The sequence below is a fragment of the Pimephales promelas genome, chromosome 23 (assembly GCF_988280905.1).
Source record: "Pimephales promelas chromosome 23, fPimPro1.hap1.1, whole genome shotgun sequence".
In the NCBI taxonomy this organism is placed as follows: Eukaryota; Metazoa; Chordata; class Actinopteri; order Cypriniformes; family Leuciscidae; genus Pimephales; species Pimephales promelas.
The window spans coordinates 5,912,412-5,936,867 of record NC_142791.1 but is presented as its reverse complement, the minus strand read 5'-3'; the positions used below and the strand labels follow the sequence as shown (position 1 = coordinate 5,936,867).

At 36.8% G+C, this 24,456-nt stretch overlaps 1 protein-coding gene across 2 annotated transcripts; it reads right to left on the bottom strand.

Annotated features, from left to right (window-relative positions):
• Positions 1-569: 569 nt before the first annotated feature.
• Positions 570-24,135, bottom strand: ints2 (integrator complex subunit 2). Of its 2 annotated transcripts, none has more exons than XM_039677418.2 (25): positions 23,730-24,135; positions 22,870-23,166; positions 22,562-22,700; positions 21,764-21,866; positions 21,364-21,477; positions 17,721-17,851; positions 17,434-17,604; positions 17,123-17,343; positions 16,764-16,889; positions 15,119-15,190; positions 14,236-14,350; positions 12,745-12,813; positions 12,226-12,360; positions 10,176-10,346; positions 9,323-9,431; positions 8,435-8,539; positions 7,518-7,682; positions 6,564-6,765; positions 6,346-6,471; positions 5,733-5,934; positions 5,349-5,642; positions 3,774-3,881; positions 3,252-3,357; positions 2,617-2,793; positions 570-1,420 (listed from the first exon to the last, which is right to left on the bottom strand). In XM_039677418.2, exons 2-25 carry the CDS (start codon positions 23,160-23,162, stop codon positions 1,248-1,250), a joined length of 3,627 nt encoding a protein of 1,208 aa, XP_039533352.2. In that variant the 5' UTR covers positions 23,163-23,166; positions 23,730-24,135; the 3' UTR covers positions 570-1,247. The 2 variants fall into 2 exon arrangements, with proteins under 2 accessions (XP_039533352.2, XP_039533353.2); XM_039677419.2 differs by having other exon boundaries at positions 22,870-23,163.
• Between the last annotated feature and the right edge of the window lie 321 nt (positions 24,136-24,456).

Sequence of the window (24,456 nt, the reverse complement as noted above, 5' to 3'; positions counted from 1 at the left end):
CAGACAAGAGGAAAAACCCAACAAGAATGATGAAAATGACTATATAAGTGATGTGAAAAAAATGAAGTCAAGCCTCATGGAGTAGTCTGGCTCAGAAAAAAAGTACATTCTTGTACTGGATTGTTCTACTCTAATGTGAAGTACATGGGCCAACTTTGATTGCAAATTAAATCAAGGCATTTTCTAAAGCTCTCATAACACAGAAAACACATTGTGTAAAAGGAGCATGTGATTGGCCAAGTTATTTGTTACGCTCCAATCATTGCTCATGCCATCTGAACATGCATAAGCGTTTCCATGTGTACTCTAGGCTGTGGATCTGGTATTTTTACATGAAACAAGAGCACCCTCATGTGGATTTAGAGGAAATGTTATTTTTTAATACCATTTTACCACCACAGATAAAGGATAAAATAATTTTAGGTGGCCTATCTGAAATATTGACGTCTATGTAAATGCCTGTAATATCCAATAATGCCAGCCAGATGTTCTTCTCAATATGTGCTAAATAAGGGTGAAGTGAGATAATGTGCAACTACAAGTAAGCCATTATTAGTAAGGAAACAAAGTCTTTCCAAAAAGATGTTTTAATACAAATGTTCAAAGATAGACAAGAAAAAAAAAACTCAGACGTCACCCTTCAAGAAAAGTTGAATGTGTGCCAAGAAAATACAGTTAAATGCTGGTCTAGAAAACAGACCAATAAGATCACTGCTAAGTGCCCCGGACACACACATCTCCTCGGACACTCAAATACACAGTTAACGAACAACCTAACACACCATTTAGAAAACATCTACTACTTCTAAACCAATCCTTATGGACCGGCCAGAGAATGAGTATCCAATTCACATGAGACTTAAAAGACGCTTCCTGGAAAGTCACTGTTATTATAGACTGTGGATTTCCCTGGCAACCGAATGTGAAATTGCAATCTATATTTTTACTTTTCAGCACATCTTATCCTTTGTTTTAACAATGGTACTCAGTGATTTGACTTTTCATATATAAGTACAGTCTACTTAAAACTATGTCAAATTAGACTCTCTTTCATTACCTTCATTCCAGATGTTTTCATCACTTGTGGTATTGGGATTTTGAGTGGACTGAACAGCTGCAAGACATCTATCATTATGCTTTGTAGGTTCAGTAGATTTGTACGACCAAGAGTCCTGTAACGTGATGCTTAATTTCTACATGGGACAAAATACACAGTCATTCATCATTTCTATTTTGCCTGTGTGTTGTCACAGTGTCTGTGTGCTGGAGCTGATGATGTCCATGAAGGTGGCCTCGATCTGATAGCACAGCTGTACGTCAGGATCGGCTCCGCCCAGCTCCTCTGCAGATCTCTTTGGTAGAGCGAGTTTGGATTCTGATAGATGTATTTCCTGTGGCTTCTCTCTCAGATACTGAAGCCCTAATCACAAGAGCACAGTGTTTTAGATCTTAATCTAGGGCTACATGATTTGGCCAAATCATAGTGTGGTTATCTTGATAATTACTGAGAAATATACTGAGAAACGATAACGTCATATTGCCGAAACGAAAAGGCATAGAATACTTTGAAACAAAAACACACATTGTCAACAGACTGTGCAGAAACTATAAACTATTTACAATTATGCTAATGTAAATCTGTGGTTGTTTAATAAATCACACAATCCCATGTCATGATACCTATGAGGCCATTTGCAAATATAAAACTCAAGGTTGCCAGCTTCAGTAGCTATTTCCATGGAGAGAAACATTTTTTATAAAACAAAAAATTACAATAACATTTTTTTTTTTGTATACTGTTTTGAGATCTATTATTGCTAAAAACACTTAAACTTAACAGAGAGCAACAGTTTAGCCTTGGAAGAAAAGAAAAAAAGGATAAATATTCAAAAGTATTGTCACTGAAATAATCAGTATAGGTTTTATGACCTTATTTCAGTGACTTTAATACTTTTAGTTTTTTCACAAACCACGAATAAACGTCATTATCTCGAAACTACAAAATTTGATATACATGCTCCTGAAATATTATTGTAGCAGAGTTTGTGCTGAATACAGTGTAATAATACTTTACCCATGAAAATGTCACAAGTAACAGAAACAAGCACAAATGTCAGAGCATATCAAAACACCTCAGGCCCCAGAGGGGTTAACTATAACAAACTTTTAACAACAAACCTACTATGAGCTCCAAAGTTTTCAATTAAGCCATCAGATCGTTGCATTTCAACTTTTTTAAATATCAGTGGATTTCTTGGTGAAAACTACATTATCCATAATTCTGCAAAGAAATCGCCACTAATCATGGAATTGCAACAAACAAACGTATCCATCACACTTCAAATCTATGTGGTGTTAAGATTCACTTTTTTGCTGGTTGGTTTGGCTCATGGCTTGTAACTTTTTTTAAGCCCCTATGTGAAAAATACTTCCAAAACCAAGGCCTTTAAAAAAAGTGGGCCAGCGCTGTTGCACTCATTAGATCTAACTTACGGTAGTTAAGCATCAAATGAGTAAAATAATTGAACGTAAAATCTTGCCATATCCCTACGACATCCCAACAGCCATTGAACATTATAAAATTGTCAAAGTCAAATAAGACAAGAACACACTCACTGGCAATGAGAGGGTCAATGTCTCTGGCCTTGGTGGTGACATCAGCAGCCGACACCTGTCCCACCTGAACCAGCAGTGACATGACATCATCGAAGAGTGGAGGGAAAGCCTTGCAGAACGAAACTAGGCATGGTAGCGTTGGCATGAAAAATGCAAAGCGCTTGGCACGGGTCAGTACTGTAACAGATACCAAACATTAAGTGAGTATAATGGACCAGTTTTTGGTTGCTTTTAAGAACAGATGCACGAGATAACATTAAACTTAAATGATCTAATACAAAACTGTAAGGAACTGCAGGATTTAAGAGTGCTCAAGACTCATCTGGTTCTCATTCAATAAAACATAATAAATGGATGGCTGATGCATAATTTATAAACACTGCAGATGAAGGTTTGTGGACAGTAACGAATGGCCAGCAGAGGGCGGTGTGTACAAAGATAATCAGACAAGTTTGCGCAGGCTGGTTTTGGTTGCAAAAAAAAAAAGTCAGGGTAACAGATCTCTCCAATTATCAATGTTATTTTTAGACGCTCTTTAATAAAATGCCAGCCCTAATAAATGAATAAGAACAGAGACCAAGATAAAGAGAGAATGGAAGCGAGATAAAGAAACAGATGAGAGAGAGTTATTTTACCAGTAAGGAGGGTGCCCATCACACTAATGGCAAGACGTGCCACACTGAGGGATTTGGGCAGGGCGTACTGGGTGCACAGATGGGACAACAGCTGTATGGCAAAGATCTGTGGCAGAAAAAAACAAAACTGCCATTAGCATCAAGCCCAGAGGTCAACCCTAAGGGCTCACCATGTGTCAGCAATTTGAATGATGTAATACACACTCTTAATGCTTCAACTTGCAGCTGTACAGCTCTGATTTAAGTTGTAGTAGAGTCTCACATCCTATTGAGTATACTTGTATTATACTAAATATAGTAAATGACCTACATCTGTATCTCATTTAGTCAAAAACATCACTATGGTTATTGTTTTAGACCATGACAGGTTTGTGAGGGATTATGTTCTGTGTATACAGACACACAATGATAATTTATGGCATTCACACGTAAATTCAAATGACACTGTCACTCCCAGAACTTAGTACATGGTCCATTTAGTCCTGGCTATTAATATGGGTGGACACACTGATAGTTGCTTACCTGTTTCTCCAGCTGTGGCTGAGCGAGGAGTTCTGGGATAAAATCTAGACAGATGTGCATGGAAGGAATTCCTGCCACCGTCAGAGGAAGCAAGGGCTGTGGATAACCCTGAAGAAACATTTAAAGAACATTTAGAAAACCTTAAGAACTCAAATAGAGTTTAGAAAGACAATTACAGATTTTTCCAGTTCTTTCAGTTGAAACTGGTTTGCATAAACCTAATTGCTGTTTAAATTCAACATTTCCAAACATCACATCAACTGGAAAATGACCTTATTACATGTTCCTGCTAAATGTGAAAAATGATTAACTGGTGCATATTATTTTGAAAAAAGAAAAAGGTTTCATAGTGTCATCAACATTTTACAGGATATTTCAAAACATTTGGTGTCATCAAGATTTTTTTTATGTTTTGGAAAGTCATCTTTTATGCTCAGCAAGGCTGGATTTATTTCATGAGAAATACAGCAAAAACAGTAATGTGAAATATTACAATTTAAAATAACTTTTTTTCTAAGAGATCATCTTTTAAAATGTAATTTATTCCTGTGATGGCAAAGCTGATTTTTCAGCATCATTTCTCCACTCTTCAGTGTCACATGATCCTTCAGAAATCAGTCTAATATGCTGATTTAGTGCTCAAGAAACATTTGTTGAATCAATGCTGAGAACAGTTTTGCTGCTTAATATTTTTGAGGAAAAAGTGATACTTTTTTGCTTGGGATTAAGGGACAATGTGTACATTACACATTTTATTATTTAAAATCTATATTTTTATTCACAAATATGTCTTCAATGGTGTACAAATACCTCTGCCAATTATCTGACTTATCCTTGTAAACGAAAAATTTATTATTTTTATATACATGGGACGGGAAAGTACTTTATTTTATAGACAGATGAACATTTATGGTTAAAAGTTGATGATGATATCTAACAATGCACTTACTTACAAAAAATATACCGAATAAAGAAGGCATAACTACTTATTACAAAAGTTCATGTTTTTCCTAGTCAGTATTTAATACTGTAACATTAGTTTGTCAAGTTGCTGTTTGTTTGAAATAACAAACCTGTTCACCCGAAGGAACACTCGACGAAGTGCTATTAGAAGACATCCTGTCATAGCTTTTTGGTACATAATGGCTACCGTAGATGCAACGCGCATTTGAAAAAGCGGGGCGCTGGAGAATGCAAAATACATTTTCAACTCTAGATGGGAGAAATTCCTACACATTGTCCCTTTAAATGATTTATTGACAAAAATAAATAAATAAATCGTACTGATCCCAAACTTTTGAACAGTAGTGTAACTTGCTCCACCTATTTTAACGGCTCTCTTTCAACCACCTGCCATACAGAGACCACTTTTCTCCAATCAATCTAATCAATTCCCAAAGGATAAAATTAAATCGCAGCATACATTTTTTTTTTCTCACTGAATATCCTGTATTACTCTAAAATGAGTAAAGAAAAGACGTCAAATACAAAAGCAAGTAATCTGAAAATGGAAAGATTGTGTGTCATTACAACACATGTATATCATCATAACGGTGATCACTGTGATTTAGTTACCTGGAAGTGTACTAGTTTGGCAATGTTGGGGTCTGCGATGAACATTTGGTGCAGCAGGCAGCAGATGAGGCACTGCACCTCCCTCAGGTCACTGAGCAGTCCGCCCTCTGCCTCGCATTCCCGCTGGGACCCCCGCCCAAAAACTGCGTCGCCCACCTGCTTCCGCATGGGAATACCTGGAGCAGACTGAATGCTCCTCAACAGACTGTCTGCTCCTCCACCTCCTCCCAGCTGGAGCTCCTCCTGAGGGGACGGCAAACACACCTCCAGCAAGATCTGTACTGCTGCACTGTCCTGAAGGGAACCAAAAACAACACACATATGCCTAATGTACTAAACTCATGATTGAGAGTATTAGAGATGTGTGAGTGTGCATGTGTCTACCTGAGCAGCCAGCAGAGCATTCTTCAGTTCCTCTCTGGTGACCTCAGGTGTGTCAGGTTGGCCACCGAGCCCAATGTTTGATACGGCCTGAGCCTGTCGCTCAAATTCAGCCGTCTCCTTCAGGTGGGCGTTCAGGTAGGCTTTAGATGCCAGTAGGTAGCCGTTCAGCATGTGAAGAGTGATGTCCATTAGTGGAGGACACCTTCAGAAGAACAAACACATATATAAAATAATAACGTACATTTGAAAAAAAATTAACTATTTTCAACATTGACAATAATAACACATTGTGACACTGAAGACTGGAGTAATGATGCAAACATAGGAATACATTATATATTTAAAATATATAAACAAATAGAAAACAGCATTTTTTTTTAGAGAAAACAAAATTTAAAATTGTTAAATTGTTGTTGTTTTTTTATCAAATAAAGGCAGCCTTGATAAATCCCAATCTACCTCAAACTTAATACAAATAAATAAATAAATAAAAATAAAAAATAAAAAACTAAATAAAATAGATTTTATATTTTCTTTTATTATTAGAAATTATCATTTTATTATTAGCAGCATAACAATTGGCATAAATTACAACATTTAAATCAGAAAATACCTGAAGACTCTGAGGTCGTTGCGGAGGACAATGAGAGGATCCACCATCAGATCATTTTGAGTGTATCTCTGCTGCCGCAGGAGCTTTACTGAGGGTTGCAGAGCATTTACTGTCATCACCCACAGCCTGACAAAGTAAAGGAAGATAGAGACTTATAACACATGCTAAAGATATCCTTCTATTTCACTACAGCATATAAAACAGATAGGAAGTCTCACTTGCGTGGCATGACTGTATTAAGTACCATCCAGAGTTTGTTAACAGTCTGTAGGATTCTGCGAGATACCCCGTCTTCTAAGAGCAGCCCCATGCTGGCAGTCAGAGCCTCTGCGTAAGGGATCAGATCTCCCGCAGAGAGCAGCGTCAAGTGCTCCAGGATACGCAGCAGCCTGGGCCCGCCAGAGAGGACATTCTGGAAAGCTAAGAAGAAGAAAAAAAATTTCATGACATGCTGATTTATAAATCAGAATAAATCACAAATAATTGCTTATTGTAATATTTGATTATAATTAATTCGAAGGGAAAAGTTAAACATTTAGAAGTCAATATATTGTTTTTCATGTCCATATCATTAAATATAGCAATAGCACAAGCCTGTCACTATCTGTGAATACAAGAGCCCTGTGGAGAAACAAGCCTGTTAGAGCAGCGATGTATAAATACACAAACACCTTCAGGCTCATTAATCCACAGGTGCAAAACAGAGTCATGCACATGAAAGGTTACAACAACAAACTATTCATCTCATAGGCCATAATAAGCATGTGTGATCACTTCCAGTGCCAAAGGGTGTTAAGAGTCTCGATGTAGAGTTCAGTGGTCTGGTTTACAGTAGAGTGAAATTTGCTTGAAGTACATCATATAGCAGAGACGTGCTAAATAGTTTGCAGAATCCACCTGAGCAATGCTTCTATTTTCATCCGTGATTGTTTTAAATTTACAAAAAAAAAAATTATATGGACATATGCCACTCCAGTTCCATTGGAATTTTTGAAATACATCCAATTTTATTAACTTTTAATGCTTTTTATTTGTATCCATCAAAATGATTGTTAAATCATGCATCATATTTGAAACTTCAGTAAATGCCAGAAAAACTTTAATGAAATCACAGTCCTAAGAGTAAGGTGGTTTACACATTTCGTCTTTAACTAAGTGGGAGCTGCTCGTACCCTCTCGTAGCTGTGTCTGTGAGTATTTGCAGGATGAGGATGTCAGTAGCATCTTCCTCAGTAAGGGCAGAGTACCAGTCACTTCCTCTTCACTGATCCAGTCTTCCACCATGCACAGGTGGGGGTAGTTTGTGGCCAGTAGACGCAGAAGAGCAGAGTGCAGGCCTGAACATGGAAATAAAATTAAAGGGATAGTTCACTTTGAAATTAATTTTTGGTATGTTTTAGCTTACCTCAAGGGCATCCAAGATGTAGGTGTCTTTGTTTCCGCAGTAGTTTCAATTTTGATCTTTTTAGGTCAAATCGTTTGTCTGTCAGTCATATAATGGAGGTCTATGGTCACCACCTCAAAGAGCATGCACAGAGAAGTCCAAATTAAACATGATTTAATGACTCATAAATGTAAGTACACATTGATGGCCTAAGATACGAAACGAGCGGTTTGTGTGAGAAAACGTGTCTTAGGCCATCAGTGTGTACTTACATTTATGAGTCATTAAATCATGTTTAATTTGGACTTCTCTGTGCATGCTGTTTGAGGTGGTGACCATAGACCTCCATTATATGACTGACAGACAAGAACGGTTTGACCTAAAAATATCAAAATTGAAACGAAGACACCTACATCTTGGATGCCCTAGAGGTAAGCTAAAACATACCAAAAATGTATTTTAAAGTGAACTATCCCTTTAAATAATAAAATAAAATAATATTTTAAAAACTTTAATTCATATTTATTTTATTTAGAATAACACTTAATAAAAATGCACATATCCTGAGAGAAACATTAAGTATTAAATTAATGTCATGTGTCTAGTGATGCATCTAAACATGCAGTATTATCAGCCCCGGTGAACATATTTGAAAACTACTTGGCTGAATACAAGCGCATTGGAGGTTAAACGGGTGTCCTTTACCTCCCAGCTCCTGCTGCAGTCCTTGGGCCTGGCGGATGAGGTGTTTAATGGGAATCTGGTCCATGAGGGCAGGAGAGTACGATTTTGGTTTCCTCTGCATAAGTGCTGGGAGGAGAGAACGGCACGCATGGTTATCAGGCTGTTTGTTAAAAATAGGCCTCTGTGGTGCAGCTCATGTACAGGTGATTTTTCATTGTATTCCAGTTCATTAGCGCAGCCAAAGGGCATCATTACTCCAGGATGATAGAGGAGAAGAGAGGGAGAAAAAGAGATTAAATAAGCACAGCACTCTGGGAAGAGCTGTGTGCATAAACAGTGAAGAGTAACCGCTCTAATAACCCATGAGAGGCTTCCAAAGCAAAGTCAAACTGCAGGTGATTGGTGTGAGTTTGAAGCAATTTAACATGCCGAGGAGGGAGCGTGAAGCTAAGCAGTATTGCTCGCATCCTAATATTAAAATAGCACTCTGGGTGGCAAGAAAGGAACTTACATAAGAGTGAATGCACCAGATTAAATCTAGATAAAATGATTAAGTCTTGTTGTTCATTTAATAATTTAATTGTTCAAAATTAAAAAAGGGAGGAGGCTGTACGGAGACAACAAAACAGAAAAGATGTCCAAAAATAAAAGAACCATACATGCAAAACTCAGAATGAAGTTGGAATTTGGGTTGAACGGATAAATTGAAATGACCAAATTTTAATATCATAACATTTTATACGAGAAAATAAAATTCGATTATCAATTGTGTTCTTACATCGGTGTTGATAAAAATTTTACTTCAATACAATTCAATAAAAATAATGCAAAGATTTTATCAAAAAAATGTATTCAAAATAGAAAGTGACATTTTTTAATATTATGCCAGGTGTGTAATAATATACTGACCCAATGTCTTTGTATTAGCAAGCAGAGCTTCCTCATACGACAGGATGTAATAGAGAATGAGCAACTGGGTGGTGATGGTGTACTGAGAATGAACTTTCCCTCCATCTCCCTGAGAGAGAGAGAGAGAGAGAGAGAGAGAGAGATATTAGAGGGGGAGATGGAGAGAGGTCAAACAGAGGTTAAAAGCAAGAGAAGTTACAGGAACATATGGCTCTGTATTGGACAGAATTGGAGATGCATAGTGTATAATCTAGTCAAGTCAAGTGAAGTCACATTTATTTATAGCATTTATAGCAATTTATACAACACAGATTGTTTCAAAGCAGCTTCACATTAATAAACAGGAAAATAAGGGTTAATGTTGAAAATGTATTTATTAATTTCATATTTAAGCAAGACAATAGTGTCATCATTCAGCTAAATTCAGTTCAACGTTGATTCAAATCAGTTCAACAACAGTTTCAATAGCAAAGTTAGTGTCTCTACCTGCTCAATTTAGTTTCAATTATTTCCTCATCTGATAGTGTCAGTGCAGTTTAATAGAGAATATTACTGAATATTAATTGTCTTTATTCTAGGACTGACATGCACTTTACCATAGACTCAAGGCTTTAATACTGCTTTTTGATATTATATAATTTATGCTTCCATAAACCGTTTGTACATATTGCAATATCCAGAAGCCGTTTATCTAAAAATAACCTTCAATAATATCTGTGCCACTGATTTGAGTAGGCTGATATTTGTTACTGCAGGGTGGTCATTTATCACAGTTATTTATTTATTATTTTTTTTGCTGTTTTCAATGATTCTGCAGTCACTGCGAGTAAAAAGAGGATTTAGCTCCACTCACCCCAGCCTGGAACACATTAAGTATCTCCTGCTCTGTGATTGGTTGGTTGGTGGCCTCAGGATTGGTCTTGGAAGCAGGGGTAAGGATGGAGTTAATGTAAACATCAATTAATGGAAGCAGCTGAGTGTGGAGTGGAGTGGTCGTCTCACACAGCTGTCTGAAGATCCAGTCCTGAAAAAAAAAGAAAGAAAGAAAGGAAGGAAGGAAGTAAGGAAGGAAGGAAGGAAGGAAGGAAGTAAGGAAGGAAGGAAGGAAGGAAGGAAGGAAGGGAGGGAGGGAGGAAAGAAGCAAGGAAGGAAGGACAGAAGGAAAAGGAAGGGAGGAAAGAAGCAAGGAAGGAAGGAAGGAAGGAAGGAAGGAAGGAAGGAAGGACAGGAAGAAAAGGAAGGAATGAAGGGAGAAAGGAAGGAAGGGAGGAAGGAAAGAAGGAAAAGGAAAGAAGGGAGGAAGGAAGGAAGGAAGGAAAGAAGGAAAAATGAAGGAAGGAATGGAGGAAGGAAGGAAGGAAGGACAGAAGGAAAAGGAAGGAAGGGAGGGAGGAAAGAAGCAAGGAAGGAAGGAAGGAAGGAAGGGAGAAATGAATGAAGGGAGGAAGGAAAGAAGGAAAAGGAAAAAAGGGAGGAAGGAAGTAAGGAAGGAAGGAAGGAAGGAAGGAAAGAAGGAAAAGGAAAAAAGGGAGGAAGGAAGTAAGGAAGGGAGGAAGGAAGTAAGGAAGGAAGGAAGGAAAGAAGGGAGGAAGGAAGGGAGGAAGGAAAGAAGGAAAAGGAAAGAAGAAAAAGGAAGGAATGGAGGGAGGGAGGAAGGAAGTAAGGAGGAAGTAAGAAAGAAAGAAAGAAAGAAAGAAAGAAAGAAAGAAAGAGTCATTCAGATCATTCAGAATAAGCGAATTATCCAATCATCTACCTCTGGCACTCGGGTGATTAAATCATCTTTCCAGCTGAGCAGATCAATAGCTATAACGTGGCTTACTGACTCTAGAGGAGGCAGATTCCAGTCTTTAAGGCTGACGATGTAATTGTGAGGAAACATTCTGATCTGCCGGCCGATGCACTACCACATTCAAAAATCACATCCTTAATTAAATCAATGGGGTGTCTTTCCATGAGTCAGGAGAGGAGCCAGCCAGTCAAACATATAATAGAACCCAATGGACTCAATCAATACTTGCACTGAACAGAGTCAACAGAGTAATGTAGTGTAGTTAGCACACTCTGGGCTTTTTTAACAAAGCAACAAAACAGGACAAGAAAAAAAACCCAGAACAAAACAGAACATTGGATGCAACAAAACTAAATAATAGAACAGAATAGAACATAAAAAAGAACAGTACAAAGTATAAAAGTAAAATAGAAAGTTGAAAAAATTAAAATAAAGTAGATGGGAACAGAAAACAAAACAGAGGTAAAACAAAAAGCTAAACAGAATATAACGAAATAGAAAACAGAGACCAATTCGTTCGTTGAATGAACCAAATGACACGAAAAAAGATTTGTTTATTTTGATGAATGAATTCGAACAGGAGAGTCATGAACGCGCATCACAGAACAGAGCAAGGCGAGCATTTGAGCTTATAAAACTTTTTTTTTTTTTTAAATGAGCGATCGTTTCGCTTGATAAGACCCTTATTCATCATCTGGAATCGTTCAAAGCCCTTTGAGCAATTTGCACTGAAACTGTCTTTTGGACCTTGAACCGTTTGGTTCCCATTGAAGTCCATTATATGGAGAAAAATCCTGGAATGTTTTCATCAAAAACCTTAATTTCTTTTCGACTGAAGAAAGAAAATGGATATCTTGGATGACATGGGGGTGAGTAAATTATCAATTATCATATTTTTTTTTTTTTTAAAGTGAACTACTCCTTTAAACATTACATAAGAAAGAAACTTGCAAGAATGCAAGAAAATACTGTGGAATCCATCCAATACAAAAGTGCAACAAAAAAAGGTAGCAGGTGACACAAAAACAAAACAAATCAACACACAACAGGGCAGAGCTCCAATAGAAGAGACACAGCACAGTCAGAACAGTATGGGAGACCATCACGTTACCTTTATGGACACTTTGTGTTTGGTGAAGGCTCTGCTCCTCAGGAGCTGGTATATGCAGTGGATGGGGAGGAATCCTGTGATGTTGGCACTGAGGCTGTTAGTAACTGCCACTCTCACGGCATGTGCTGTAACCACCTGCCACAACACAAACATCCACTTAATATCAGTTTCTACATTTACATGTAAGATTATCAGCAGATGTCTTCAGCATAACGACAAAAAGTGCTTTGTTTCCGCTGCGTTCGACAGATGGCAAGCACGCAATTCTCAGAATTATCTGCTAGAACAGGATATCTATAATAGTGCATGTAATATGACAAGTTGTTAGTAATTAAGATGTTTGCTCTGGTGACTACAAAGTTCTTGCAATAAGTTCTTGCAATAATAGATTGTGCAAACTCAGAGACATACACAATTCATTATCCTTTGCAAAAACATTGTTCATATTAAAAGAGACTGTTTTATATTAAAACACCAACAATCCACTACAAACATAGAACAAGGAAAGATGTAGCCTACCTGTTCTGTGAAGATTTCCTGAGTGAAAATGGTCTTCATTTTGCTCAGTGAGCTGGGTTTGATGGCGATCTGCGGAAGGATAATGAGTTTAAATCAGCAAAATCTTTTCCACAACCCGATTAAACTCAAACTGCAGATTTAAAAACAATTTAAACAAAATATTAAGGTTTTTAATGCCCAAAGTGTCTCATTCTGGCAAAACAAACCCTCCCTGACTCATCGATAATGCACGACTCGGCTAAAGGCAATTACAACTCGCTATATCCTTCTTTGGGACGTGCCTGTTCTCAGACACTAACAATCAATAAATTCACCAATTAATTCACTTCCTTCAGAGACTTTTACAGTACAAACGAAGTATAATGGATGTTTACAGCTAGAGGACTAATTGTGGATTTTAACTAATGTTGGCACTTAAGCCCAAAAGTAAACCACACTAAGTACACCCTTTGTTATGTTCTAAATTGGACTTGTTTTTATATATATTTTTTAAAACTAATACCTCTAGAGTGTGCCACTGATGGATACACCTGACCTACTGCTGTAGGCACTAGCATTAAAAGGTTTTGTCCAACAAACTAACTTTTGCACAACTTGTTTGAAATATGAGTTTCACAGATGTACTGATTTACAGAGCATATTAGCTACTGTTTCATTGGCTATCTTTGAGCTTCTCTGAGAAATGAAACCCACAGGTTTGGAAACATCTGTGATTAACCCTAAATCCGTATTCTGGACAAATGTGGGCAAAATAGTTTTGATTTATTTTTTGTAAAAATACTTCCCGTGATCTGAGCAGTACAAGACTTGGCTACTTTTCCCAAGTTTGTCTCCTGAACACCCAATTTTTTTTTTACTCAATTCTACAGTGTTAAGTGGGTGAAAAAAACCCCTCCTTAATCTTGTATTTGGGTCAAAAATGGGCACCCATAGAAATGAATGTGAAAAACTGCAATTTAGAGCATCCTAAAATAGGCCAAAATAAGGTTTTAGCTCTAAGAACTTATTGGAATGATATTTTTTAGTTAAGTTAAAAAAAATGTAAAAAATAAATAAAAATAAAACATAAAATAAGCATAATTTACATAGAATTTTTTTTTTACTTTTTGAAGTAAATAAATTCAAAAATAAATAAAAATTTAAAAAAATACCCCAAAATAAAAAAACGCCATAAATGGATAGACAAAACTTTATTGAAGACAGTGATATAACATTTATAATAAATAAAAATGGAAAATTCAGCATTGCCATCACAGAAATAAGTAACATTTAAAAAATATATATTAAAATACAAAACAGTTGTGATATTTTAAAATATTTTGTTTTTACTGTATTATACAGCCTTAGTGAGCACAAGAACTTCTGTAACATGCACTAAAAAAAACACTTAGTAAAATACATGAAATGACTGGCATCCAGTCTTAATAATTATCAAATGTCATTTTGAAAACGAATCCCACCAGAATAGTGCTGAAGTGATGTTCAACTCACCTTCATCCCAAGGGTGGAGCAAACCAGCTCGATGATGGCACTGAGCTGGTTGCTATGGAAATACATGGCAACCAGTAATAGCATCTCTCCAAAAGAGGCAGAGACACCAGCGGCACTGGAAAGAATATGAGAAGGGAGGAGAAGAGGGAGACGGAAAAGCAAAATAGGAGGAGGAGGAGGAAATGGATTAAAAAGAGTCCATGATATTTAAACACTCTCATTATACAGACGATGTGAATACACACATAACAACCCCCAGGGTTACAGTGGGCTTAACATCCCTGATAACACCAACCACAAAAACACACTGCCGCACACCCATGGACATTTATCTCTAAATTTATAGTATGGATAAGCGCTCCAATCACAATGGGTCAGGAGGAGCGCAAGCTGCAGGAGAGATGACTTATAACCCATCAGCTGCTTATTAGTTATTAAATTGAAAAAGGCCGTCACTGCCTAACCTCTGCATAACCCCATCTGTTTTCATTTTATCATTCATGCTCTTCTCCCCCCTGCTTTTATAGGAGTAAAATTGTCTAATAGATAGAAAGCACATTTTACCACAAATGTTTGTGTCCTCTTAAAAAACATAAAACATGCTCTCAGAACAGAAGTGGGTCTGAATGCATCAGGCAGACCTCAGATAACTAATGAGAAAATAAATCAAATAGTTCCAAATACTTAATCTCTTCGAAATGAAACTAATTAGATCAGGATATGGATAAACATATGTTTGGTGCATGCCTAAAAATTCAGTTTATTTTTCCAGAAGATTTCCTTCTTGCTGATCATAAAATAACTTGCATACATAGAATGTTATAAAAATGCATTTATTGGTTATTATGGGTTTGAAGGGCTCGTCCATTCAGGTCTGTCATACCTCTCGAAATATTCCTCCTCTTTTATCATCCAGCTGAGCCACATTACCATCAGCTGCTCTTGTTCTGGAGTACTGCAGAGAGAAGACACAACAGCAATGATGACGCACATGGGTTCTACTCCGGACTTTGAGAAAATTAAACTAAACTAAATTGGATATAAATGTAACTGAATAGAAACAAACAGCTTTACAATAACATAACTGAGTGACAGAACATTAAATTATCCACGTAAGCCACGTTATAGCTGTTGTGTTAAATTATCTTTGATGTTTTACTGAATACACTTCAAGGACTTGCTAATGTTACACATTTAAAGGGTTTTCCTTGATCTTTTGACATACACAACCATTCAAAAGTTTGGGATTGACAAGATTTAAGGTTTTTGAAAAAACATCTCTTATGCTCACCAAGGCTACATATATTTGATTAAAAAATACAGGAAAAACAGTAATATTGTGAAATGTTTTTACAATTTATAAAAAACTGTTTTCTGATTAAATGTATGTTTTTTAAAAATAAAACATTTGCCTGTGTCACATGGTCCTTCAGAAATCATTCTAGTTTAGTGAGCAGGAAACATTTATTATTATCAATATCATCAATTTTGTGGAACTCATAATACATTATTTTTCAGGATTTTTTTAAAGAATGTAAAGTTTAGACAGCACTTATTTAAAATAGAAAACCTTTGTAACAATGTAAGCATTTACTGTCACTTTTGATCAATTTATTACATCCTTGCAAATAAAACTATTCATTTCTATTAAAAAAACTTTACTGACTCCAAACTTTTGAAAAGTTGTAACTGTGTTTCAGGTGTGTTTCCAAAATGACCAGCAGCTAAAATGATTCATATTAAAATCCTTGGATTTCTGACATCAAATATTAAAATTGTGTGAAACTTTTTATTATTAACTAATTTATAATATGACCCTTTAAAGGAGTAGTTCACTTTAAAAAAAAACTTTTGCTGATAATTTACTCACCCCCATGTCATCCAAGATGTCCATATCATTCTTTCTTCAGTCGAAAAGAAATTAAGGTTTTTGATGAAAACATTCCAGGATTTTTCTCCATATAATGGACTTCAACGGGAACCAAACGGTTCAAGGTCCAAAAGACAGTTTCAGTGCAAACTGCAAACAGTTCAAAGGGCTTTAAACGATTTGAGACTATGAATAAGGGTCTTATCTAGCAAAACGATCTGCCATTTAAAAAAAAAAGAACAAAGTTGAAGTTTTATAAGCTCAAATGCTCGCCTTGCTCTGTTCTGTGATGCGCGTTCGTGACTCTCCTGTACAATCTTTTTTCAATCTTTTTTTTGTCATTTGGTTCATTCGCGAAAAGATTTGGTCATTTTGATGAACGAGTTCGAACAGGAGAGTCACAAACACGCATTTTTTGGACACGTATTTTTTTGGGACATCTTTTGGACCTTGAACCGTTTGGTTACCAGTAAAGTCCATTATATGGAGAAAAATCCTGGAATGTTTTCATCAAAAACCTTAATTTCTTTTTGACTGAAGAATTAAAGATATGGACATCTTGGATGACATGGGGGTGAGTAAATCAACAGCAAAAGTTTTTTTTTAACTACTCCTTCATAATTTATGATTGATTTTAATGGGTAGAGCAAGGATGTACCTGACGAGGGTGGGGAAAGCCAGTAATTTGCAGAAGGACAGGGAGACAAAGCGCACTCCTGCAGGTGTGGCTGGTGGACGGCTGGTCATCAACTGCAGCAGTTGCTCCGCCTCTTCATCTGTGGGCCTGTGGAGAGAAAACACATTTGAAACCATCTTTAAAACTTCGCGACACTTCAAAGAGCTATTCGCCATCAACAGGAACAGATACAATCAAACAGTTGGAGTAAATCATTTCCATAACTCATGGAACGGAGCCAGGACTTTCTTACTGAGGAAAATTAAGTTTAGCAGGATAAGTGCGTTACGATAAGTTACGAGCTACTGCACCACAGTAAAGATGTCTGAACTGTAGCATACCTAAGACCAGCGATCCCCATAAGTGCGCAATAGAGCCGCAGCAGCGCACTGGCCTTTACCACATGCTCCTCTCGCAGGCCAGAGTACCCCGAGCTGCTCTCCGAGTCCATTTCACTGTCATTGGGAACATGGGTGCTGCGAGAACGGGGTAAGATGGCCACCAGCTCCAACAGCAGCTGCCTCCGCATCTGCCACAGCACTGAGGTGCTCTCTCTTTTCCTCTGAGGAAAGACAGTGAGACACATACGTGATTTCAATTGCTTAAAAAGCAGGTAATCATCAAACGCTTTAATGCAACTGTTGTTCCTTACCTGCTGACCGTTGCGAATGAACATACTGAACCAGGTGCGCACTTTTCCATTGGTGCCCAGAAGTAGGCCGCTGACATAAGACACCAGAGGACTGACCGCCTCATCTGCCGTGTCTGGCTTATAGTCCAGTGTCAGAGCAACACCGAGACCTGGAAGATGACACTCCTCCACCTGCGGAAAGAACATGGTTTTGTCATCAATATGACACATTGTTCTGATCACTGTTATTATTATTTATCTGCAGCCAATTATAGAGCATGACAGGTGGTCTAGTGCTGGAAACTCACCACCATGGCCCTGATGTTCAGAGCCTGAGATGGGTTCATCTGACACAGCTGCCGGAGAGCTTCTGTCCTACGTCGGCCACCCACGCTTTCCTCATCCTGCCGTTCTCCGTTCTTTATCAAGCCCCTGCACACTAGAGGCATGAAAGAAACAAGCAATTTTGATTAAATGTGCTGCTTTTATACATTTTTAACAGCATGTAAACCACATAAAAGATACTAATATTGTTATATTTTCATTATATACATCACAGTTCAAAGGTTTGGGTCAGTAGATCTCTAGATCGCCAGTTTTATGCAAGGACAAATTACATCAAATATGATGGTAAAGACATGTATAATGTTACAAAAGATTTCTATTTAGAAAAATAAATGCTGTTCTTTTGAACATTCTATTCAATGAATCCTGAAAAAACATTGCTTTCAACATTGATACTAAAAAGAAATGTTTCTTGAGCAGCAAATCAGCATATTAAAATGATTTCTGAGGGATCAATGTGACGAAACACTGGAGACAAAATTCAAATTTTGCCAACATAGAAATAAACTAGACCTTAAAATATATTAAAACAGAAAACAGTTACATTAAATATTTCACAATATTAGTCAAACTGTGTTTTAGATCAAACAATTGCAGCCTTGGTGAGCCTTGGAGCTTTTTACAAAAATGTTTGAATCATTCTTCCCTCAGGTCGTTTCATCAGAGGGGTCAAAGACCCTATGACTTTTGTCGCACTTAAATACACACACACACACAAAAAAGAATGGATTCGAGGAGTTTTGTGGTTGAAATTTAAAAAGTAACAAATCCTTCCCTCACGGGTCATTTTGACCCTCTTAGGAATAAATGGAATGTGAGAAAAAACAAAACAATATTTGAAGAGTTTGGTTCCAAAACACGATAAATGCAATTAAAAAAAAAAAAAAAATTGAGTTATTTCAAAAATCTGTATTGTATCTGGTCGGTATTGAAAAGTCAATGTTTAATTATACGTAAAATGTGATATCCGCCGTGTTATTATGTAATGTTTTCTCCCTTTCTTTCCAAACCGTGACAAACGTCAAAAATTAATTTTATTTTGATTAATTGCATTTTGAATTTTTGTTTTTATAATAAATCTTTGAAAATCGAAACCTGGATTTAATTTTTTATTGTTTTTATAACCTACAAATGATATGTGAAAATTTGAAAATAATGGTTTTCATCTTCCCATTTTCTTGGTAAAGAAAACAAAGTTTTACTCAAATTCATCCAAATGGATTTATTGCGTTTTGGAACCAAACTCTTCATTTTATCATGTCTACAATACATATGTCTCTGAATGCATACCGAAAAGAAATTACTTTAGGACCCAGCGGAACAGCTCATTTGCTACAAATAGGCCATCTAGTGGCAAAAGTCATGAAACTTCATGTTATATTAATATTTGTCCACAAGAGGTCGGCAAAGACAGCCAATGCAAGAAATTTTGAGTTGAATTAAAAGGGTTATGCATGAATTTGACTTATTTTTAATTTATGTTTAAAGAATGCGAGGAATGTGCCTAATTTACTATTTATTTATTATTTATTGATCAAATCTAGTAATTTGAAGGTAAATAACATTAAAATTAAAAAATCTCCACCAGCCGATCTTTTTATATATGTATATTTACACACACACACACACACACACACTTCAGGACTGGTTCAGTCTCAGTTTATCGAGATGAATCTGAATGCTAGCATATATCTTCTAAAGGTGGGATGTTATGTAGACCAGATTCAGTCCTGCATGTTCATGTGAGCACATCAGCTAAACCTGACAGAACCATATGTATTAACTTCAATGCTATGACTCTGGGAAGATTATTTTTAACACATATATCCACAAATATCTTAAAAAAAGCTCTTCTTTATTTGGCTTTGTATTAGGCTCTCACCTTGGCTTGAATTAAAATATCCGTTTCCCGTTTATTCTGTGATTTAAACCACAGATGACAGTTCACCGCGCAGAATGATTAGAATTACAGAGAACCTTTTATGACTGAGTGCCGGAATGATATTAGTTTCAATAGTCTCTTATGAAAAAAACGTCTGATTGAGAGAAAACGTAGCCGAGTCCGTCACAATTCATGCTGCATCTGATTACAGTGCATCTCTATAGACAAGCTCTTTCCTTTAATGATTCAGCCTTGAGCGGAATATTCTCCCAATGAAAGATCCTGTCTAGGTAATGATCCTTGAGAATTGGCCATTCATAATATGAAATGTTTCAAACTGGCTCTGAATGAGGCCTCGCACAAATAAGCTATTGACTCAACAAGGACCTGGGAGTGATGAAAGGATACCAGAGACTCAGAGATATTATTATTTCCACCCAGTTTTCTCTGAGGAAAACCCACATACACATGAAGAGGTGCACAAACACACCCAAGCCCAAACCGCACATAATCAGCAGCCAAACGCATCAAAATGGAAATGTAGCACCTCTCAGATAATCGTGCAATAGCCACATAAGGCAGATAAAATGTAAAGTAACCGAGTCACACGTGGTTTTATAGTCAAAGAAGAAAAATAAAACATATTGTTATATTTTGGTAGCCAGGCGTTGTCATAGTCTAGTCAGACTGTGAGTCTGATACTGCTCCATTGGGCTGTGATTAAAAAAAAATTTGCTTATAATTTACTCACCCCCATGTCATCCAAGATGTCCATGTCTTTCTTTCTTCAGTCGAAAAGAAATTAAGGTTTTTGATGAAAACATTCCAGGATTTTCTCCATATAATGGACTTCATTGGGAACCAAACAGTTCAAGGTCCAAATGAGTTTCAGTGGAGCTTCAAAAGGCTTTAAACGACACCAGACGATGAATAAGGGTCTTATCAAGCTAAACAATCGTTCACTTAAAAAATAAATAAAAAAAGTTTAAGTTTTATAAGCACAAATGTTCACCTTGCTCTGTTCTGTGATGAGCGTTCGTAACTCTCCTGTTCAAACTCGTTCATCAAAATGAACTAATCTTTTTTCGAGTCATGACTTGAAGGGTCCTTGATAAGACCCTTATTCATCGTCTGGTGTCGTTTAAAGCCCTTTGAACCTGCACTGAAACTCTCATTGAACCTTGAACTGTTTGGTTCCCAATGAAGTTCATTACATGGAGAAAATCCTGGAATGTTTTCATCAAAAACCACATGGACATATTGGATGACATGGGGGTGAGTAAATTATCAGCAAAAGTTTTTTTTTTTAAAGTGAACTACTCCTTTAAGACTAATGCACCGATCCAGTACACCGATACTAATACACATGCGTTGTCTTTCTCTACTGTTTACGTTCACAAATAAGAGCATACACCACTCCCATTGATCACAGATTACAAAGAGTCACTGTTATGTTCACGTTTTTTTTAATAACGCCCAGTATTTTGTAACATACTAGGAAGCGAATCCATCGACAGAAACATACATTAGCCAACCTCGATCTCTGTTTTACATGTTATTTTCAACAAACCACATCACAGATGCGTCACCAGATAAAGAAGAAATTTTTTTACCGACATAGATTATGTATGTTGTCTTTGAAGGATAGGAAAGCTAATGTATTAAGTTATATCTCTAAATTGTTTTAAAGTCAAACATAATATTTCAGCAGGTGATGGACATACCTTCGTTGAAGCTGTCTGGGACGTTTGCCACCAGCAGGCACAGGAACCACTCCCCATTCCTCACGTGAAGCAGGGCTTCGGCCACCTCAATGATGGGCAACAAAGAAGGCAGCTCTGTTGGGAGCATATAAACTTTAATCAAAATGTAATTTTCCTTGTTTAAAGAATTTTCATTTTGGGGTGAACTAACCCTTTAAGGAAGATTTATAGTCATATCTTAATAAAAGATGGTAAAAAAGGACAAAATCTCATATAAAGACAAATTGCCGGCACAGCTGAAGTATAATTTTAGCTAGGTCTTCATTTCTGACATGCTGAGGGAAATATTTACTGATCTAGAGAGGATTGTTGAAATTTGTCTTGACAACTAAAAGCATTTAGTTTTCCCTTTTCTCTTCACCTGCTTGTAGGATGCAGAGAACATCGGCCACTTCCTCTAGGTACACGGGACTCTCAAACAACTCAGAGGACTTGAGGAAAAACTCTCCATTAGAGTCAGTCACCTTTTGAAGAGAGGAACATATTTTGTCATTTGTAACACTATTTTGATGTGTGATAGAATAAATTAACAAAGATGCATGGCATATATTTTTTTTAAGTTTATTTAGCCGTTTATAAATGTGTTTTTGTTTTGCAGCGTTGTGAACTAAATAATCATATCAGCTATTTGGAGTCTGTTTTTTAATGTTTTGGCAAGAAGCCTTTTTACGTTCACCAAGGCTACATTTATTTGAACAAAAATACAGTGAAAAGAGTAACATTGTGAAATAATTTGAAATAAAAGTTTTCTGTTTTAACATATTTTAAAATGTAATTTATTCCTATGATAGCAAAGCTGATTTTTTCTTATTATTATTATCAAGATTGAAAACAGTTGTGCTGCTTGATAATTTTATGGAAACTGTGAGTTTTTTTTTTTTTTTTTAAGTATTTTTTGATGACTAGGAAGTCAAAAAGCACAGCTTTTATTTTAAATAGAAATATTTTGTACTATTATAAATGCCTTCCATATATTCATGTTTTGAAATTACAATCTTTAATTTCTTCACAACTAATAACACCAAACATCAACAAGTCTGATCTCAAAAACTTACAATGTCTAAGAAAAATGATTTTGACATAAAAAAAAAATTCTTTAAATTGCATAAGAATGTAAAAGACAGATCATTATTGAGGAGTAAAAAAAAGGACACCAAACCTTGTTCATAATTGCCAACAGCTCACTGAGAGCCAGTCTGAGTCTCCTGAGAGGATCACTGTGCTCAAACTCCAGAGTTAAACCGTGCTGCAGCTGAGAAACCAGGATGCTCTCACCATTAGAGCCTCCAGCCTTATGCCTGTACGGAGAAAATTTGGTACAGAAAATGTATTAATATATCTCAGCAAAATTCTGACCATAACATCCCTCTCGGTTTCTCAGAGGACTTCTGAGCAAGACTGACTTATCAGATACATTATGCAAATGATACTGAATGGCCACCTGGAATAAATTTCATCTGAACCCACCTAAGCTGCTGCTCTTTTCTAGCGTCCTGCTCCAGAGCATGAAAATCCACAGACAGCAGCGCAACGATGGAGTTCACCGCTTCCACCCCTGACAGTAGTCGCAATATGAGCTTCTTGTCCTGTGCCCAGGCGTTGCTCTGATCCGCAGGGGCGCAGAGAGCCATCCTCACCAGACAGGGCAGCAAGAGCCGCAGCTCTGGGTCACTTAAAGCTGCTAGCCTGACTACATCTACCTTCTGCATTGCCTCGAATGCATATGGGCTCACAAACTGAAGACCGGCGCTGTCTGCCATTCTACTGTGAAGAAAAATGAAATAGAAAGTAAATGTTTAAATTTAAACAAAAAAAGTTTGCAGTAACCCCACAATATTAGTTGATAGGCTACTTAAGTTAATATCAATATTGCTATTACTGAAAGATCAGCATAAATGACAAGTGTAAAATAAATAAAATAATAATAATTACAGTACCCACACTGGCAAAAGTACTATGTTATTTCCATGTTCTTGCACTTCCAATGTTCTGGACATTTACCACGGTATGGTACTTGAAGTAACTTATATAGTAACGTTAGCCGTCTTTAGGCTACATGAATAACAGTAACTTACCATTGTACAAGAGTGCGTTTACTTGGCGTTTAGGTGTATTTATATTTCAGTTTTAACATGTGTTACTCTAAAAAATGTTTATATTTAAAACACTTTAAATGCTCACTGTGGAGACTGTCATCAGATACACAGCAAGTACAAACTTATGTTTAATGTATCAACCTCTTCGGCTCAAACGTTAACATAACAGAATCCAATACACGTATATTTTGCATTACAAAGGACTGTGTGACAGCAATGGAACCGTCTTACCTGGAGTTAAGCAAACCCGATGGCTACAATTGGAAACACAACCCCCGGTGAGGCCCGTGAGACCGCGGTTTCTCGTGATTCTCACACCGACGGGAAGTTGAGCGTCGTCGGTCAACGTAGCACAATTCACCGTTAAGCTAACAGGCTAGCTGCTAGAGCTATCCCGCTTAACAAGAGATCCATTCATCAAGATTTAACTAATTGAAGCACTATAATCACAAGGTTAATATTTATATGCTTCATATAATTCACTTATTCTGTATTTAAACGATATGTGTCCATCAGACTGTTTCCAGGCAGCAAGCTAAAAGGTAACGTTAGAATGGTGAATGATTTTAGCACCAGCGCTCATCTTCCCAGCGGTGTGCATGCTGAACTGAACTCGGACTGCGTCTCAAAGGCTTGTGAGCCGCCTACCCAGACACCATTGTTTGGACATCATAGGCGTGTTCATAGTTAAAATATGGTTACAGTGCAAGAGGTAGCCTATGTTACATTAAGCGGGGAAAAATAACCGAACATGCCTGTGATGACCAAAAATACAGTCTATGTAAATAGGCACAACCATGAGAAGACCATGTTTAACATAAAAAATTGCTAAGTAAATTTCTTCGGTAAACATTTTCCCCATTAAAATGTTCCCATTGTATTGCAGATTTAAGAAGTAATATTAATAAATATTTAATAAGAGAATATATATTTTAACCTTTTATTATATGTATTAAAA

Excerpts from the sequence above, each read along its gene's own strand:
- ints2 (XM_039677418.2), bottom strand. The coding sequence starts at position 23,162 with ATGGCAGACAGCGCCGGTCTTCAGTTTGTGAGCCCATATGCATTCGAG. Across the intron at positions 21,478-21,763 it reads TCTCTGCATCCTACAAGCAG|AGCTGCCTTCTTTGTTGCCC; the intron begins GTGAAGAGAAAA and ends TGCTCCCAACAG. Across the intron at positions 16,890-17,122 it reads ATGGGGATCGCTGGTCTTAG|GCCCACAGATGAAGAGGCGG; the intron begins GTATGCTACAGT and ends TTCTCTCCACAG.